Source organism: Saimiri boliviensis, chromosome 7, assembly GCF_048565385.1.
Source record: "Saimiri boliviensis isolate mSaiBol1 chromosome 7, mSaiBol1.pri, whole genome shotgun sequence".
In the NCBI taxonomy this organism is placed as follows: domain Eukaryota; kingdom Metazoa; phylum Chordata; class Mammalia; order Primates; family Cebidae; genus Saimiri; species Saimiri boliviensis.
The window spans coordinates 114,281,069-114,299,571 of NC_133455.1; the positions used below are offsets into that span (position 1 = coordinate 114,281,069).

At 40.0% G+C, this 18,503-nt stretch overlaps 1 protein-coding gene across 11 annotated transcripts in view; it reads right to left on the minus strand.

Annotated features, from left to right (window-relative positions):
• Positions 1–12,207, minus strand: part of DERA (deoxyribose-phosphate aldolase) — a 240,106-nt gene extending 227,899 nt beyond the window's left edge. For all 11 annotated transcript variants that reach the window (XR_012518583.1, XR_012518582.1, XR_012518581.1 and 8 more), the window contains exon 1: positions 12,118–12,207. Coding sequence is in view for 8 of the 11 variants with exons in the window: in XM_074403246.1 (XP_074259347.1) it covers positions 12,118–12,148 (31 nt within the window). In the remaining 3 variants the exon portion in view is untranslated. The remainder of the gene's footprint in view (positions 1–12,117) is intronic.
• Between the last annotated feature and the right edge of the window lie 6,296 nt (positions 12,208–18,503).

Genomic DNA, 18,503 nt, shown 5'->3' on the forward strand with positions numbered 1-18,503 from the left:
ATAGAAGAGAGGAAGAGATGAATTCACAAGATATTTTTATGAAAACAAAAACAAAAACAAAAACAAAAACAAAAAACAGTAAGACTATAACCAATATTCTGTCATGCAGAGGAATGAATATAAAATAAAAGGCTCTGTTCACATAAGAAATTTTAAGTCAAGGTATACATGAGACATCTAGAGAAAAAAATATATATAATAATGTGTCTAATCATCAGAGAAAGGGTGGAAAATGTAAACCAATCACTGGAATTGAGAGCCTTGAAAGCCAGAGAAGATTATGCTGGCCAGAGAAGGAAAGAAAAGGTCTGAAGTCCAAGCACAGGGAACATTATAGACCTACAATTCTACCGAATAGTCATTTTAAGGAAGGATCAGAAGACTCAAAGCTCAAAACAAAACAAAACAAAACAAAACAAAACAAAAAAAAGGCCGGGCGCGGGGTGGCTCAAGCCTGTAATCCCAGCACTTTGGGGAGGCCGAGGCGGGTGGATCACGAGGTCAAGAGATCGAGACCATCCTGGTCAACACGGTGAAACCCCGTCTCTACTAAAAATACAAAACACTAGCTGGGGGTGGTGGCGGGTGCCTGTAATCCCAGCTACTCAGGAGGCTGAGGCAGGAGAATCTCCTGAGCCCAGGAGGCGGAGGTTGCGGTGAGCCGAGATCGCGCCATTGCACTCCAGCCTGGGTAACAAGAGCGAAACTCCGTCTCAAAAAAAAAAAAAAAAAAAAAAAAAAGAAGACTCAAAGAAGTTCAGAACTATGATTTTCAGAGTTCATGTGTGTACGCACAAAACGAAAACAGTTTTAGAGCAGTTTCAGATTCACAGCAAAGCTGAACAGAAAGTACATAGATTTCCCACACATGCATAGCTTCGCCCTTTATCAACATCCCCCACTAGAGTGGTACAAACCTTACAACTGATGAACCTATCTTCTCATGTGTCTGCTTTACAGACTTGGAAAGTACAAGCCAACGTACTAAAGCCCCTCCTACCCCCGTTCCCCTGCAATGTTCCACAGCTAGATACCATCAAATCTAGGACTAAAGTGCCTGGTTCTGATCCTGTATCCTTCCCAGATAAACCACAATGCATTCGTTGAAGCATAACTGGGCAGGTACACATTCCCTGACATTCATTCCACAGGATACCTAATTTCAACTTGGCCTGGAAAAATTACTACTGTCAAGCACCAAAACAACTGAACTTTCCTTAGGATGCTTTCCTTTGAGGCAATCTTCAGTATTATCATCACCAATGGCTATTTTCTAGACTTTACATGCTATTCCCAAAATGTCTCTTTATTATAGTTTAATGCAACAGTCAGTCAAATATAGCATTCATCTGCAGACTGAAATTATGATTTTTTTCTTGCTGGAAGCAGATCTATAGAAATGTCTTCACTAATAAAAATCCACATTAAATATCTGCCTAGCTCAAGAGATTTCCCATAGTATTTTTTAATGATTATCTAAAGATTAATAATACAATGTTGACTGATTAGTCATTTCCAGCCATGCAAGTGTATATCCTGATGATGGCCACAGTTTGCTTTCACTGACAAGAATAAGCCAGTGTACTTCCCCAGGGATATTTTAAAATTTGATGAAGGTAAGCTTCTCAAGGGCAGCGCTCCCAAGTTCTATTGCTCTTTTAACTTTCACAAAGACATGGACAGTGATGAGTTCATGGTATTCAACATCCATGTGCTCAAAGAATGACTTTGAGATTATAATAATGATTGCCTCTTAAGAAGTCAAAAGTTGAAAGAGAAAAACTCTGCTTATAAAGACACAAAAGTAAAATACATTTCTTGTTTAATTCTTTGAAAAATTATTATTATTTGAGATGGAGTTTCACTCTTGTCACCCAGGCTGGAGTGCAATGGCAAGATCTCGGTTCACGCCAACCTCCACCTCCTGGGTTCAAGCGATTCTCCTGTCTCAGTCTCCCCAGTAACTGGGATTACAGGTGCTCGCCACCACACCCAGCTAATTTGTTGGTATTTTTAGTAGAGACAAAATTTCACCATGTTGGCCAGGCTGGTCTCAAACTCCTGAACTCAGGTGATCTGCCCGCTTCAGCCTCCCAAAGTCCTGGGATTACAGGTGTGAGCCACCGTGCCAGCCTCTTTGGAAAATTATTCTTAGAAGCACTTAAATTTCTTGCTACTTACTGAAGAAAAAATAATATCCCTCAAAATATCACAACATACAGATCTTGAGCTCCTTCACCAAATACAATAGGAATTTGTTACGACCTACTTTCTTCCCTGAGTCCAAAATACAAACTTAATCCATAATCTCACGGAAACATGAATATGTGTTTTTCTACCAGAAAATTAACTGAATTACTCTTTCTGGGCAGATAATCTCACATCTTCAGCTAATGGGATTAGGGGTCGATCTTCTCCAGTCTCTGACACCAAAGAGAAGATATCCTCATATCAATTTCCAAAATCATCAGGAACACTGATTATATCCTTCCACCAGTCACTGTCATGATTTGAATAAAATATGTACCTTTTCAAATACAGTGCACTTTTCAGACACATGCACTTACTTCACTATGTCACTCCGATTTTTCCAATATGCCTTCACATTCACTTTAACACACTTCTTCACTTAATAAAATAAAAAGGCTAATTTATCTCCGTATTTGCTTACAGAAACTTTGCTTATCAATGTAAAATATGTGATAAATATATATAAAGATAATAAGCTAAAGGTAAAAATGACAGAAGATTTATCAAAAAATAACAGATCATAATGAAAGATTCTCTGAATCTGAGCCTGGGTCTACTCCACAGCGTATTGCATGGTTCTGACCCTGCAGTATTCATTCATAAGAGCTATCTGGGTATCTTGCAAAAATGCAGACCCTGGGCTTTCTCCCCATAATGCAAATAATTAAAGCTATTGTGGGGCTCAGGAATCTGTAGTTTTAACAAGCATCTTAGCTGAGCCAAGGCCAGAGCCCAGCCATGCTCATGGTAAACTAGTAGAAAAGAAGGTAACGTAACGTAGTAGACTAAACCAGCATAGAGAGAGCCCGAATTTCAATTCCAGCACTGCCTCTAACCAGCCATGTGACTCATCTGGAACAGAAGGGGGCTGGACTGATAGCAAGCATGCCTTTCTGCTAGGAAATTCCATGATACAACAAAAACAACAACAACAACAACAACAACAAGAGGTAGCCTTGTAAGTGTGGACACTATTATTTTCCTAGAAAAGAGTATCTGAAATATTCATAAGGGATAATGTTTATTCAAGGATCTCTACATCACAGATAAGGCATCTCTAACTATACTTTCAGCAGGCCAGATACCTAGTTAAATGTCAAATTTTAGACATTTGAATGAAATCTCTCTCTCTCTCTCTCTCTCTCTCTCACACACACACACACACACACACACACACACACAAACACACACACACACTCCTTTCTGAAGCCGTGGGGCAGCCCATTAGGTGAACAGTTGCAAACCTTATCTGAATCTGGACTATGAGAGCAGTTAATTTGGATGTTTTTCCAGACTAAAGACCTTAGCATCATTAACCACCTTCCAAAAGAACAAAGGCACCAGTTAAGTTGCACCTTTTTAGGAAATAACTACCAGCAGCTACTCTTATCTTAGACTGCTTTGGGGGAGGAAGGCCTGACTATACAAAGAGAGCCAGAAGTTGCAACTAAAGTGTCTCAACATTTAAAAAATCTGTATAGTTTGCTGGAGCCAAGATTAAACATTTATCCTTCCCTTGCAACCACTTTGGTTTCCAGGGAACTCACTGTTACGGCTGAGGCAGGCTGAGGAGAGGTACATCCGTGGATACACACATAACACACACCAAAGTTAACTGAAAAATTTCAAAGTGCCTTTTTATGCCTTTAACTCAAAAGATGAACACATTTCAAGGTGACCCAATCCTCAAGTGACAGACAGTGTTTTAAAAGGGCCAGAGCTCTCCACTTAAACAATTTCTGGTGACATGTTTAAATCGCATCCTCAAGGGCTCTGTCTGCTGTCTCATTTACTAGTCTTTCTTTCCTGGCAGAGGCATCCCATTTTAAATAAGTGCTTGAAGTTTTTCTTCCTTCCTAATAATTAAAATCCACCGGGCTTAGATGCTTTAAAAAAAAAATGTTTTTTAACTTGGCAGGCACCACGGAGGACTTTTAATTATTTAATTATACAACAAACCCAAATTATTACTTTATAGTATTTCTATTTATCAAACAGTATCAGAATAATAAAAGACAGCCTCATCATTTATGCTTACAAGCGAAAAGTAAGATTTCTAAGATAAAATCAAAGTAGTTAGCATTCACAAAAGGATGACCCACTTAAAATCTAAAATGTACATAATTATTGACTCAGTGTATGTATTTCGTACATAGGCTATGAAGGATTCTTTTTCTTTTTTCATGAAAACATTACACTTAGCCATTATAGTATAATGAGATTACACTAGATACCTGAAAATTGAGTTCCTACAGTTAATGAAACATGCCAGGCTGCTTTTGCTAGTGCCTTTGCAGAAACTACTCCATCAGAAATATCTTCTCCAAAAAAACCTCCCCTGAACCATCTGTGAATTCATCTCCCTTTCCAATCCCACCACGTTCCTGTTGTCAGTTTTACCATACTGCATGTGGTGATTTACATCAACATCTCCGTTAGTTGACTGTGAGTTCTGGGAAAGCAGAGACCAGGTTCAGGCTCACCTTGGCCATGACCATGCCATGACCATGAGCAGCAAGTAACAAGTGCCAGGAACAGCAGGCACTCCACATAAAGGTTTTTAACATATTCTTATATATTTACATTTCAAAAATTTAAAAAAAAAAAAATTATTCTGGCCCCCTTCCCCTTCCCAAACAATTGTCCTACACCGCTGGGGTGAGGCACTGGAGAGAGGGTAAGAAAGGTAGTCATTTGAGCCAGGTTCAAATGGGGGCACCAACATGGCCCAGAGTAAGCCAAACAGCATGGGGACAGCCCAGAGTCCAATCAGAGCAAGGAAGGGATCTGCACAAAAAGGGAGCAAGACAGGGATTGGAAGCGCAGGCAGGGTAAGGAGGATATCCACTTGGAGAGGCAGCCGGCCAGTCACAGAGCTCCATAGCCCCCCACCAGGGTAACAGGGAGAATCCTGTGGGTGGCAGCCTGCTGAGGCCAAGGAAGTACCAGCTGGATGAGGAAGACAGCCTCATAGGAGGGAGCCCTAGCTCAGGGGTCAGAGCCTGAGACCAATGAGAAGAGCGTCTGCTGGGGTCAGGGGAAGCACAGCCCTGCATGTGGAGTGTTCTACACATGAAAAGGGAAAAAACTGGAATAAACCCTGTGGTGATGGACCAGAATTGGAGGCAACAGTATGAACTCATGGTTTTCATTACATAGATACAGAGAGATGACAGGTAGATGAATATATAAGGTGTATTCATTCATTTTTCAGCTCTCCCAGCTGAGGGCCTTGGGAACAGAGACACCCATCACAACGAGCATACCTAGTGCTCAGATCTTGGTTTCTCAGTATCGTCATCCACTGAAAGAACTGCTCCTTGGAGAACTGGCTGACCCTGGTGCTGGGAAAGGGAAATTCTAAGATAAGCCAGAAACACCTTGTTGAAACACCCACTCCCACCCAAGTCGGTGGAAAAACTGTCTTCCACAAAACCAGTCCAGTCCCTGGTGCCAAAAAGGCTGGGGGACTGCTGGTGTAAAGCAAAGGGCAAAGAACTTGTAATCAGAAGTTCTGCATTTGAGTCCTGACCGCAACTCTTACCAGTTCTGAGGTATTAAGCAAGTTACTTGTGCTTTCTGAGCCTTAGTTTTCTCATCCATAAAATGAGAATGATAATGCCTAGCACAATGGATTCCTGGGAGAATTACAAGATTATGTTAGTAAAAGTACTCTATGAAACCTAAAGTAATATATGTATGCTAAGTATTAAGTATTAAAGAGGAAAAAATATTAGATTCAGACATAAAATCCATATTAACTTAAAATTACGCAAATCAATTTTATTGTTTAAAGAAATCACAAGTTAACTCGTTGGGAAATTCCCTGCAGAAATTACAAATTCTTTAATTCTCTTACCACCTGAGCTAAGAGCTAGTGTCAAATTTTCATATGCCACCTAGTGAAGAATATACTGACTTATGTTTTAGTTCTGTTTTTGTTGTTGCTGTTGTTGTTGTTTTTTAATTTCAGTAGGAATTGACTTTTGAAACTTAAAGACAAATTAAGCCCTCTGTCTCAAGAAAAAGAAATACAGGAACTTTATAAGGTGATATTAGGTCACTTCTCACTTGTGACCCATAGATTCCTTAAATTGTTTACCTTGTTTACAAATAAGATATTTCAGTTCTATTTTTCAAGAAACTACTAAGAGAAACTCCAGATACAGAAATCCAGGTCAAAAAAAGTCACTCCAAATTAACAAAATTATAAAATATTTTACTACTTCTACTTAATTATTTTTTTTAACCTAAAGAACAAGAGCCTGGCACCGTGACTAGAGCATATATTCCCAGCTACTTGGGAGGCCAAGGAGGGAGAACTGCTTGAGCCCAGGAGTTCAAGACCAGCCTAGGCAACAAACCAAGAACCCACCTCTTATTGTAAAAATTTTTTTAAAAGCATACATCAAGAAACAGGTTTGGGCTGGACACAGTGGCTCAAGCCTACAATCCCAGTACTTTGGGAGGCCAAGGCAGGTGGATCACCTGAGGTCAAGATTTTGAGAACAGCCTGGCCAACATGGTGAAACCTGTCTTTACTAAAATTGTAAAAACTAGCCAGGCATGGTGGCACATGTCTGTAATCCTAGCTACTCGGGAGGATGAGACTGAAGAATCGCTTGAACCCAGGAGGCAGAGGCTACAGTGAGCTGAGATCGCGCCACTGCACTCCAGCCTGGGTGACAGAGCAAGACTGTCTCAAAAAAAAGAAAGACACAGGATTGGTTTTTAAACCTAGAAAGCTGAGGTCAGCCCAAAGACTGCAGTATGAAAGGTGAAGAAAACTGCAAGAGACCAAAACAAAGACAACACAAAGAAAAGCCCCATTCTGTTCACCTGGAGGTCACTCCCTGGTCACCATCCCATGATGCTCTGAGGCTCATCAGTATATTCACACGAAGCAGTTACAGAGGAAGTCTGGTTTTAATGTGAAACTTTAACTAACATCTAAACCAGGCATCCCCAAACTGCGGCCTCCTGAGGCCATTTATCCAGCCCCCGGCTACACTTTAGGAAGGGGCACCTCTTTCATTGGTGGTCAGTGAGAGGAGCACAGTATGTGGCGGCCCTCCAACGGTCTGAGGGACAGTGAACTGGCCCCCTGTGTAAAAAATTTGAGGACGCCTGATCTAAACCTACTCTCATAATCTACCAAAGTTTGGACTTTTCCACTCTCCCTCGGGATAAACTCCATCTTCTCTGAAACAAACTGCAATAGTTAAGATGTGGGTTATGGCAATAAAACAATAACCTTTTACATTTTAAACAGACAAATGAAACCTAAAAGAGTAACATTAACATTATTCACCAGTTATCTATTTGACTTTCCTGGCATTCGGGTGTAGCACTCCTAGTTAGCACAAGTAGACAGAGTGTGGTGGTTTAAGCATGCAGCATGATTAGCACCAGATCACCTGGGCTTGAATTCTGGCTCTGCTACATTAGCTGTACCTAACTGGTTTTTGGCAAGTTACTTAAAACTCTCTGTATCTCAAGTTGTTCATGTGTAAATGAGGATCATAATATCTCCCTCACAGGGTCGTTGTGGACTAAATGAGAATTTCAAGCATTCAGCATAATGCCTTACAAGTAGCTAGAGTTCTATGTTAACACTATCATTATGCCCAGCACCTAATCACAGTATCTGGCACACAGTAGGCATTAAATAAAGTGAAGAATTATTGTGCAAGCAGATAGCCTTGCCTATCATTAAGGTTTAAGACTCCATTCCAGGCCATTCATGGTGGCTCATACCTATAATCCTAGCACTTTGGGAGGATGAGACTGGAGTTATCACTTGAGGCTAGGAGTTTGAGATCAGTCTGGTCAATACAGTGACACCCCGTCTCTATTAAAACAACAAAAAATAATAAATAAAAATCCATTCCAAAAATTAAACGTTAACTGCTGTGGCAAGTCACCATCATCCAAATCAGTAACACTCTGTACCCAAGTTACGCCTTAGCAGGAATGTCAAAAATTAGCTCCCTAAAAATGAGTTCCCTAAGTCCCTAATTCATAGGTTCTTTTAAAAGGAAATTAAAAATTATAATGCAAAAGGACCAGAACATTCTGTTTTCACTGCCCATTTAAAGCACAGTGTAGGTACATCTATCTAATTTGCAGACAAAAATAAATGAAAAATAATTGCATCTCACACTTGCATTTATTTAAATTGTAGCTCTAGCTTGATGCCCAGCTCCTGAACCACACCTATTAATAGCTCTGTGAAGGCAGTTACCATCCCAGACTACCTTGTATCCCCCAGCCTAGGGGAATACTACCTAGTACAGATTGGTTCTCAAGAACTACCTAAATAAATGTGCTTCTTGAAACACAAAATCCCACCAGCCTTGCCAACATGGCAAAACCCCACCTCCACTAAAAATATGAAAAAATTAGCCGGGTGTGGTGGCAAACGCCTGTAATCCCAGCTACGCCGGAGGCTGAGGCAGCAGGATCTCTTGAACCTGGGAGACGGAGGTTGCAGTGAGCTGAGACTGCACCACTGCACTCTGGCCTGGGCAAAAGAGCAAGACTCTGTCTCCAAAAAGAAAAATACAAAATCCCATCATGGTGATTTTTCAGATGCCTTTGAAATTTTCTTTTGTACAAAAAAGTATTTGGACACACGGAGACAAAGCAGGGAGATTCTTAGAAGTCATCTAATAATACCCCCATTCTCCAGACACCTCCAAAGATAATATTTGCAAGGAGGTTACACTGTCTACATCCTTTATAGGCTGATTGAGGTATCTTTGAAGATAGAAGTAACAAAATTCAATCTTAAAAATATTCCCAAAGGGGAAGAAGGTGCCGTGTTTCACAGCACTTGTCCATGCAACCATGCATGGGGCCCAGGTAGATTCCGCAGTTCCCCGAAACAAGAAGCAGGTCTCAATTCATTCCTTCATTCAACAGACTTTTTTCTTTTCTTTTCTTTTTTTTTTTTTTTTTTTTTTGAGACAGAGTCTGTCTCCAGTCTGTTGTTCATTGGCACAATTCCGGCTCACTGCAACCTCCACCCTCTGGGTTCAAGCAATTCTCGTGCCTCAGCTTCCCAAGTAGCTGGGACTACAGGCATGTACCACCATGCCCAGCTAATTTTTATATTTTTAGTAGAGAGGGGCTTTTGCCCTGTTGGCCAGGCTCGTCTCCAACTTCTGATCTGAAGTGATCCGCCTGCCTTGGCCTCCCAAAGTGCCAGTACTACAAGCATGAGCCACCGTGCCCAGCCTTAAGGCGTTTTTGAAGGTCTTCTGTGTACCAAACACTGTTCTAGGCACCTGGGATACATTAGTGAACAAAAGAAAGATCACGCTGTACAGCTACATTTTAGGCAATAATTAAGTGGCATCTAATAAAATAGAAGAATACCTGTACATTTTAATAGACTACATAGAGCATAACAGTCTAGGTACAGAACTTGACAGCACCATGGAGATCCTTAAGCTAATGGTTCTCAAACTTGGGTATGCTTCAGTACTACCTACAGGACTTGTTAAAACTCAGAATGCTGGGCCCCATCCTCTAACATTAAAGCTAGAGGGTATGTTCCCTATTTGGAAAACATCTTTCATACATCTAAATGCCAATGTTTTCCTTAAAGAATTTTTAATCATGAAGGTCAGGTTTAGTCTCAAAGGAACTCTTTTTTAGGTCTATGAACTAGAAGTATATACAGTAAATATAAATAACAGTGACTGGATTAGTAATAATTCTATAATATTTCTTGTGCTAACTGTATTTTCTAGAATTTTTACAATAAACATGAATTTTTTAAGAGAACAAAAATGTTAATTTATTTTAGAAATTAGTTACGTTTATTAAAAAGACCTTCAATTAGAAAACTATTTTAAAAATCATCAGTTAATATATTGCATAAATTAATACTGAATGATTTTTTTCCTTAGTATGTAATTCAAATAACTTATTTTAGCATTTCAGTTTAAACCTGTTTGGATTAAGGATTAATACCTGTGAAGGAAAAAAAAAATCTGATTTTAACAAAGAAAAAAATAAAAACAAAGCTACTATCATATTTCAATAGCTACAGAAAAGTCACATTTACTATTATTCTACCTGGCAATTACTTATGTCTATGCTTTTACTTTTCAATAAATGAATGGAAGTTATTCTAATTACTGCAAATGAAGAAATTTAATCTAGATGCAGTGGCTCACACCTGTAATCCCAGCACTTTGGGAGGCCGAGGCGAGTGGATCATGAGATCAAGAGATGGAGAACATCCTGGCCAACTTGGTGAAATCCCATCTCTACTGAAAATACAAAAAATTAGCTGGGCGTGGTGGCGGACGCTTGTAGTCCCAGCTATTTGGGAGGCTGAGGCAAGAGAATCGCTTGAAACCGGGAGGCGGAGGTTGCAGTAAACCGAGATTGCACCACTGCATTGCAGCCTGGCCATACAGCAAGACCCCGTCTCGAAAAAAAAAAAAAATGTAAAAATGGTTTTTGTTTTTTGAAAGACAAATTTAAAATGTCTAAGTTTTGGGAAACTTAAGGCACATCCTTGATGTATGCATAATTATATGGTAATATCCCTGGGAATACCAAGGTAAGACACCATCCCAAACCTGTCCCATATTAACCACTTTCAAGGATATTCCATTCTAAGAAATATGCCGTTATTAATAAAGTCCACGTTCCAGAGATGGGATTAGAATTTAAGACATAATCAGCTAGAGAACGGTGACTAAAACAAAAAACTAGGTTAGGAAATCAACTGTCTTTAAAATGACAGATTTACTCTCTTACCATTCAACAAAAATTCCAGAACATCTCAACAAAAATTCCAGAACATCTCTTAAAATGCAGACTGTTTAGTACAAGTCATTTTTAAGGGGGGCGGGGAGGAAGTACCTGTATGTGTTACATATAATGTATAGCCAATTTTCTCAAAATTAATCCCTAAAACTGTAACTCCATATGCTATCTATACTGAAGACTTTCTAGATGCCCACAATATACCAAACTACTTTATAGTTTACTTGTATCCTCCCATTTAATCTCCTAACAGCCTTATAAGGTAACTACTACTATAATAACCATTTCACAGATGAAGAAACTTAAACGCAAAATGATTAATTTGCCAGAAATCACACAGGTAAGAAGTTAATCCTGGATACACAGATATCCAAGCCATAATACTTAAACTGAGACGCTTAATCTTTATTTTAATCATGGTTTTGCTGTTTGAATTATAAATTTTTCACATTTCAGGCAATATGAACTAAGTTTTCTTGCCAGTAATATTTGAATATAAAAAAGATGAAAACTGGGGAACTAATACAGGCACTTTAACAAATTTCTGTCACTCTAAAGTCACACACAATCTGCAGTGTTACACTTTGAGCCCAGAAGGCTGACAACTTTTCCACCAGCACGGCCGCAGGGATACAGTTAAAATTATCTACGGAAATACTGCATTGACTTCCACAGGTATTGTATTAAAAGGAGGAGAAGGAAGGTTTTTATCTGGTTTTACCTGCTTGGGGTTTGTTCGTTGGGGGTTTTGTTTTTTAGGTTGTTGGGTTTTTCTTCTAACCAGGGAGCTAGAGTGAACCAACAGGTTGGAAGGTGATAACCTAATCCTTCCCTACTCCTTCCACATACAAGAGCAAAGCTTGGGTGCAAAGGCCGGCAGCACGAAAATGCCCAAGAGTTACGCCTCGCGGGTTCGGCCTTTGCTTGGGGTGGGTGCGGACCCGACGCCATTGCTTCCCGCGCCGGCGAAGACCCCTCGGGGACCCACGGCCGAGGCACTGGGAGGCGGCGGGCCCCGCGCTACTCCCTGCGGCGCGGGACGCGAGGGAGAGGGGATGGGGAGCCCCGCAGCCCTCTTACCGAGCTCGGTGCCCCGACTGCGCGCAGACATGGCGCGGGCCGCTCCGCAGCTGCCGGCTGGTGCGCACCCGCCTCTGCGCGGCGCCGGCCCTTCCGCCTTCCCGCCCGCCCGCGCGCGCGCCCCGCCCCTGCCCGCTCCGGGGGTGGAGTCGCGGGCCTGGGCCACGCGGTCAGGACCCTTGGCCTGTTGCTCCGCGAGGCAATCTCACCGCTCCCCTGCCCTGTCTTCTCCACGAGATGCGGAACGGGAGCGCTACCTAGCTCCCGGAAATAATGCTACCAACACCCTTTTAAAAATACTGAAATTGCCAATTGAAATGTAATAAAAAAGCATTCCTAGAAACTTTTTTAACTGTAAGATTACATAACCAGAAGGGAGAGGATCCAAGTGCAGAGCTCTGCAAGTTCAAATCTGAAATGTCAGCAGTGATCCCGTATCTTTGTTAGGGAAACCAAGGAGCGATCACGGGCCCCAGGGCACAGTGACTGCTAATCTACACGTCATGAAAAGCAGCAGCTGTGTGGCCTGGAGAACGCCAGGGCTTAGAAGTCAGTAGACCTGGTTTCTTAGTCTAGTTCCGGCAATAATTAAATGTGTGACACTGGACAAATGAACTGCTTTTCTGAGCTTCATTTTTCTCATCTGGAAAAGACGACCTTGGTAATTTCTTGGTTCTTTAAAATTATATGATTCTATAATGGTAAAATTCTTCAGCCTGATTTCTCTGTGACCAAGAAGTTAAAATCCTCGAGTCACTCCACAACCTCAATAAAGTTAACTTACCTGTACTCACATTTAGAGGCACCTTTGCATGAAAGCAGAGTAGAGTTAGTTTTGACCTGTCTACCGTGAGCCAGTGATTGTGCTAGATGCTTTCATACATCACACATAGATGTATGATAGCATCTGAGTCTCTGCACAATCCTGCCAAGAGTGTATTTTATCTTCATTGCTATACCTTTAGACATCAAAGTTCTGAATAGAAAGGCATCCTGGTACAGTGGAAATACAGTGGGCTCCAAATGAGCTGAACCCATTAACATACCAGCTCTTCCATTTAATACTGTAATCCGGCGGTTCTGGAAATAATAGTCTGCCTACTTACTTGTAAAATGGAGATGATCAAAATATGTTCACCCTGCAAAGCTGTTGAATATATGCAAGGCACCTAGCACATAACATGGCATACAGCAGATGCTTAAAAAATGGAAGCTGTTAATGTTATTGTCAGGTTCACACAGTAATTACAGAGCTGTTTTAAATAGCAGTAGTAATCTTCGTATACTCCTCTACCCTGAGCTTTCAGCCTTGTCCACACACAGCCACTGCTGAATGTTTCAAATGTGTCTACATCCTATTCATACATACTATAGCACTTACCTTTTTTATGTATGTATGTATGTATGTATGTATGTATGTATGTATGTATGTATTGAGGCAGGGTTTTGCTCTCGTCGCCCAGGCTGAAGTGCAGTGGAGTGATCTCAGCTCACCGCAACCTCTGCCTCCCGGGTTCCAGCAATTCTCCTATCTCAGCCTCCCAAGTAGCTGCGATTACAGGCACACACTGCCACACCTGGCTCTTTTGTGTGTGTGTGTGTGTGTGTGCGCGCGTGTGTGGTGTGTGTGTGCGTGTATTTTTTTTAGTAGACAAGGGGTTTCTCCATGTTGGTCAGGCTGATCTCGAATTCCTGACCTCAGGTGATCTACCCATCTTGGCCTTCCAAAGTTCTAGGAATATAGGCGTGAGCCACAGCACCCAGCTTAACACTTATCTTTTTTATATTAACCTTGAAAAACAGAAAAGCAGGCCCTGAAAGCCTGGAGCTGGCCTGAAACTCATAACTGGACCATGGTTTTCCCTGGTTAAAACATACACAGTTTCACAGAACAACATCAGCCAAGGCCATTGTGAGCATAATGAATCAACAAAAACCAGGACTATTCATAATCATGCCTGAAAATAGAAAACCATGAATATTGTCTAAATAGCCCCTATCCTAGCTAGCATGACTTCTTTATGAATCAGTTCTAGCTTTGCTCCATTTCTATGTTTTAGATAAGAATTAAGATACCCTATTATAGAATTATCACCAGCTCCTACCATCATCCAGTCCAGATCAAGGTCTTTCCTTCCTTGAATTTTTCCAAAATCACGTACGATAGGCCCAGATCCTATGTTGCTTCTAACACCCTCTTACTGAGACACCTCACATTAGGTCCCCATGGAAAGCATTCTCCTTTGTTACAATAAGTCAATAAACCCAACTTTGTCCTCTTGTAAGTGTGTTACTGGTGGCCTCTGGCTGGAGAGCACTGACAACTCTAGAAGATACAAAGGCAATAAATGAAATTCTATTTTTAAAAGTAGACACAACTCCAACACAGAGTCCATGCCATTCATTACATAAGTGTGTGGGTTTCTTATTTTAAGTTGTGATATCCTAACTTCAATGAAATATCAGAATTAGGGCAGCCCTTTAAAGCAAATGTTTTAGCAATATATCGGTCAAGAAGTTCTCAAGGATTTTTTTCTAAAATAGGCCTGTTGACTGTATTAATCTCAAATTAATCTCTGCAGTTTAAAAGTATGTTAATTTGGCAATCGTAGGAGAGACAACAGGGATAGTATGCAAAGTTTATTTCACAGAGAAATGTTCCTATATTTCACTTTGTGAAGATTTCTTTTAAATTTATTGCCTTCTGAAACTTCTGAAGTATCCCTAAGGCAAGTCCTCTCAAAGAAAGATCTATAGACCACTACATGGGAATCACCGAAGAGTTTTTTCTAAAGCAGATCTGGACTTCCGCACAGCCCTACTGAATCAGAATCTCCAGGACCTTGGCATCTGCCATTTTAATGTTTCTTCAGAAGATGTTTATTCAAAATATATGTAAAGAACCACAAAGGAGTAGAGGAAAGTAAACTATGCATGCCTATCGGGAGCCATAGCCCAAACTGACTCTTGTAAAATTGCTTTTAAAGTATTACATGTTGTATTTTTTAAACCATGTAAATTTTGCATGCCATTCCTAGTCATTGATGTTTTTCACTGTAAATTTTAAATTGCCAAATAAATTACCTAATTGTCTTTCCACCCTCACTTCTCCTTTAATTAAAGCTCTATGAATAGGTAGTATTTATTTTGAAGCTTCTAAGAATCTACCAGTCCTGGGAGATAGGAGTCAAACAAATTTCAGGTTCCAAAGGGCATATATCATTTGTGTTTGGTTCATCATATGTAGGGTCTAGTACAGTAGTTGGCACATAAATATTTGTTAAATGAACGAGTGTATACTGCTGTCTTTGCTACTTCTCTTACACTGTCTATTGTTTTATCCAGTCAAATTTCATGTGATATAGTCTCTACTCCTATGATTTCTAAGAACAATTATTCACAAGTTCCTTAGGTAAATAACCACTCAGACCAAGAACTGTCAGCCAGTATTTCTAGGTCAGATGGAGATAAGTGTAGGAGCAGGGAGGACTCTGAAGAATGTGAATATTTGAGTCAAAATATTTTAGAACTAGAGGGAGACTAATAGAACATCCAATTCCTAGTTCAAGGTAAAATTAAAAAAAAAATAATAATTATACTGGAATCTTTTATGAAGCTAAATTTACTCAATTTAAAGAAGTCCTTCATCCTCAAACTACATTGTTCACTACCAATTTGAATTTTAAAATGTCCTTTTATAACGATTGTGGTGATAATTATTTTTTCTTTTTTAATAGTCTCAGTTGGCAAGAAGCCAACCATTCCATCTCCTCTCCCCCATTTCAAAATCTATTGGCCACAAAATCTTAAAGCTTGGGAATGACTGATAGAATATATAATACTAGCTACTATTAAGTGCTTCCTATGAATTAAGGCCTTTCCATAAATTATTTGGGATTTTACATTTGTAAGATTTTTCCTGAAAAAAATCTGTGAGAACTCTTTTTTCCCTGTACAGATAAAGAAACTGAGTCTAAGAGAGATTCATCTGTAAGTGCTAGAAGACTGCTTAAAACCTGGCAATATATAATCACATGCTATTCTCTACTCTTTTGGAAGCTAAACTTATTAGACAAACAATAAAACATCTCTGAAATTCAGGTTTCCCATATATGCAACGGAGATAATTACCTATCTTATTGGATTACTGGGAGAGATTAAAAGGTGACACATATTTTAACATTAAAACCTAACATAAGGCACTTATATCATTTTCATACTCATCCTTAAACTAAAATCAGTTACTTTCCACTTGCCCACATTCTATTCTCTCATTAAAGTGATTCAACCCATAAAGTACTATTATCGTTCATTAGCTATCATTTAGATGCATACTTTGGCCTTGTTTCCAAAGGTAAGTTTGTTAGATGCCTCCCAGAACTCTACTGATATAAAGTCGCCTCAGTCAAAGTAAGTGACACTATGGCACACTTGCAATTAAGCATTTGTATGTTAAATAGATAACCAAAGAAAAGCTAAACCCCACTTATCTAAGAATGGTCTTGCTTTAAGAATGTTTTGATGGGTATCACCCCAGTGTAGTACAGACATGAACAGTAACACACAGTAACCTAATAGGAACTTCTTTTTAAGGTATTAATACCCTAGGTGTAAAGCATAAGCAATGTACCTAGTAAAGAAATATTTTCCATTGGTCTTTTTCAATGCCTCATTTTGCTGTTGCTCCCTTATGAAAATCTGCATCCATTTCCCCCCAACCTTCATCTCAAAGAAAACGCAGCTAAATACTTCCATGGAATTTGAGCAACTACTAAAAGATGTAATCTGTAATTTGTTATAAATTATGGTCCATCTTTACTATACTATTTTATAAACATTAAAAACAATGTGTTTACTGACATGAAAAATATTCTTAAGAGAATTGAATGACCACACTCAATCCTGGCTTCCTGGAAGAAACCTCTGGATGACACTAAAATAGAGAAGCAATTGATTTATAAAAAGGTAAATTACTCTCCTGCCTCAGCCTCCTGAGTAGCTGGGATTACAGGCACACGCCACCATGCCCAGCTAATTTTTTGTATTTTTAGTAGAGACGGGGTTTCACCATGTTGACCAGGATGGTCTCGATCTCTTGACCTCATGATCCGCCCACCTCGGCCTCCCAAAGTGCTAGGATTACAGGCTTGAGCTTGCCCTCCAGCCTGGGTAACAAGAGCGAAACTCCGTCTCAAAAAAAAAAAAAAAAAAAAAAAGGTAAATTACTAATATTAGGTGGAAACTTGGGATACCATGACTTCCTAGAAATTAGGACCTAGAGAGGAGTCTCCACAGAGGATGAATAGATGGGAAGGCAAGTGAAAGCTGGATTCTTCCTGGGTAACTAAGTCTCACACCAGCTGAAGCTATACACAGGTTCACTGGAGACCTTAAGAGCTTTGAATAGGTTCCTGCCATGTCTCACTCTTCAGTGGAGGATGGCCTGCTGCATATGAGATAACTGGAAAATAGTCTTCCTGGTCTCACATGATTTGGTGAGGGACTTGTTTCAACAACTACTGAGTACTCACAATATACCAGTCACCTTTCCAGGGAAAGGGAGAGTATCAATGAAGCTGAAAAACATACAACATAACTTCAAATAGTGTTAACAAGTATAAATAAAATAAGATTAAATAAGAACTGACAAGAGATGGAATACAGACCGGCTTGAGGACTGAATGTGAAGAAAAGATCAGCCACACAAACCTTTAGGTAAGAGTAAACCAAGTAGCAGAAATATCAAGTGAAAAAAACTTAAGACAGAAATGAGGCCACTGTGACTAGAGCAGGGCAACAAAGAGAAATATGAAAAAGTCACCAAAGTTATCAAGAGCCAACTCAATGTAAGAATTTGACACAATGGGAAGCCATTACAGATCTCAACAAGGAAATTACCTGGTCTCTTCAAATCCTAAAGCAATACCTTTCCCACTGTGTGGAGGAGGGATGGAACAAGAACCAGGTGAGTAAGTAGGAGGGCAAGAGGGAGCGGTTACCGAGAAACTGAGAAATAAAGGTAGCCTGCCTACGGTGGTAACAATTCGGAGGAGGCAAAGCACAGCTTCGAAAGAGCCCATAGGATTTGCATATAGATATGGGGATGAGAGAGAACTCAAATGATTTCCATGTCTTTTAGTTTGAACAAGTAAATATAAGTTAGTACCAGTTAGTGGAATGGGAAAATGTTGAGGGAGAAATAGGTTTGATTAAAAAATCAAGACTTAATGATAGGTAAGTCTCAGAGGTTTATAAATGGTTAAAATGGAGCACTTAACTATGCTGTCAAACTCTGTGCTCAGAAAGGCAGGCCAGATAGACAATTTAGAAGGTATCAGAAGATACTCAATGTCATACAGCAGATGATATTTTAGAGAACAGAGCTA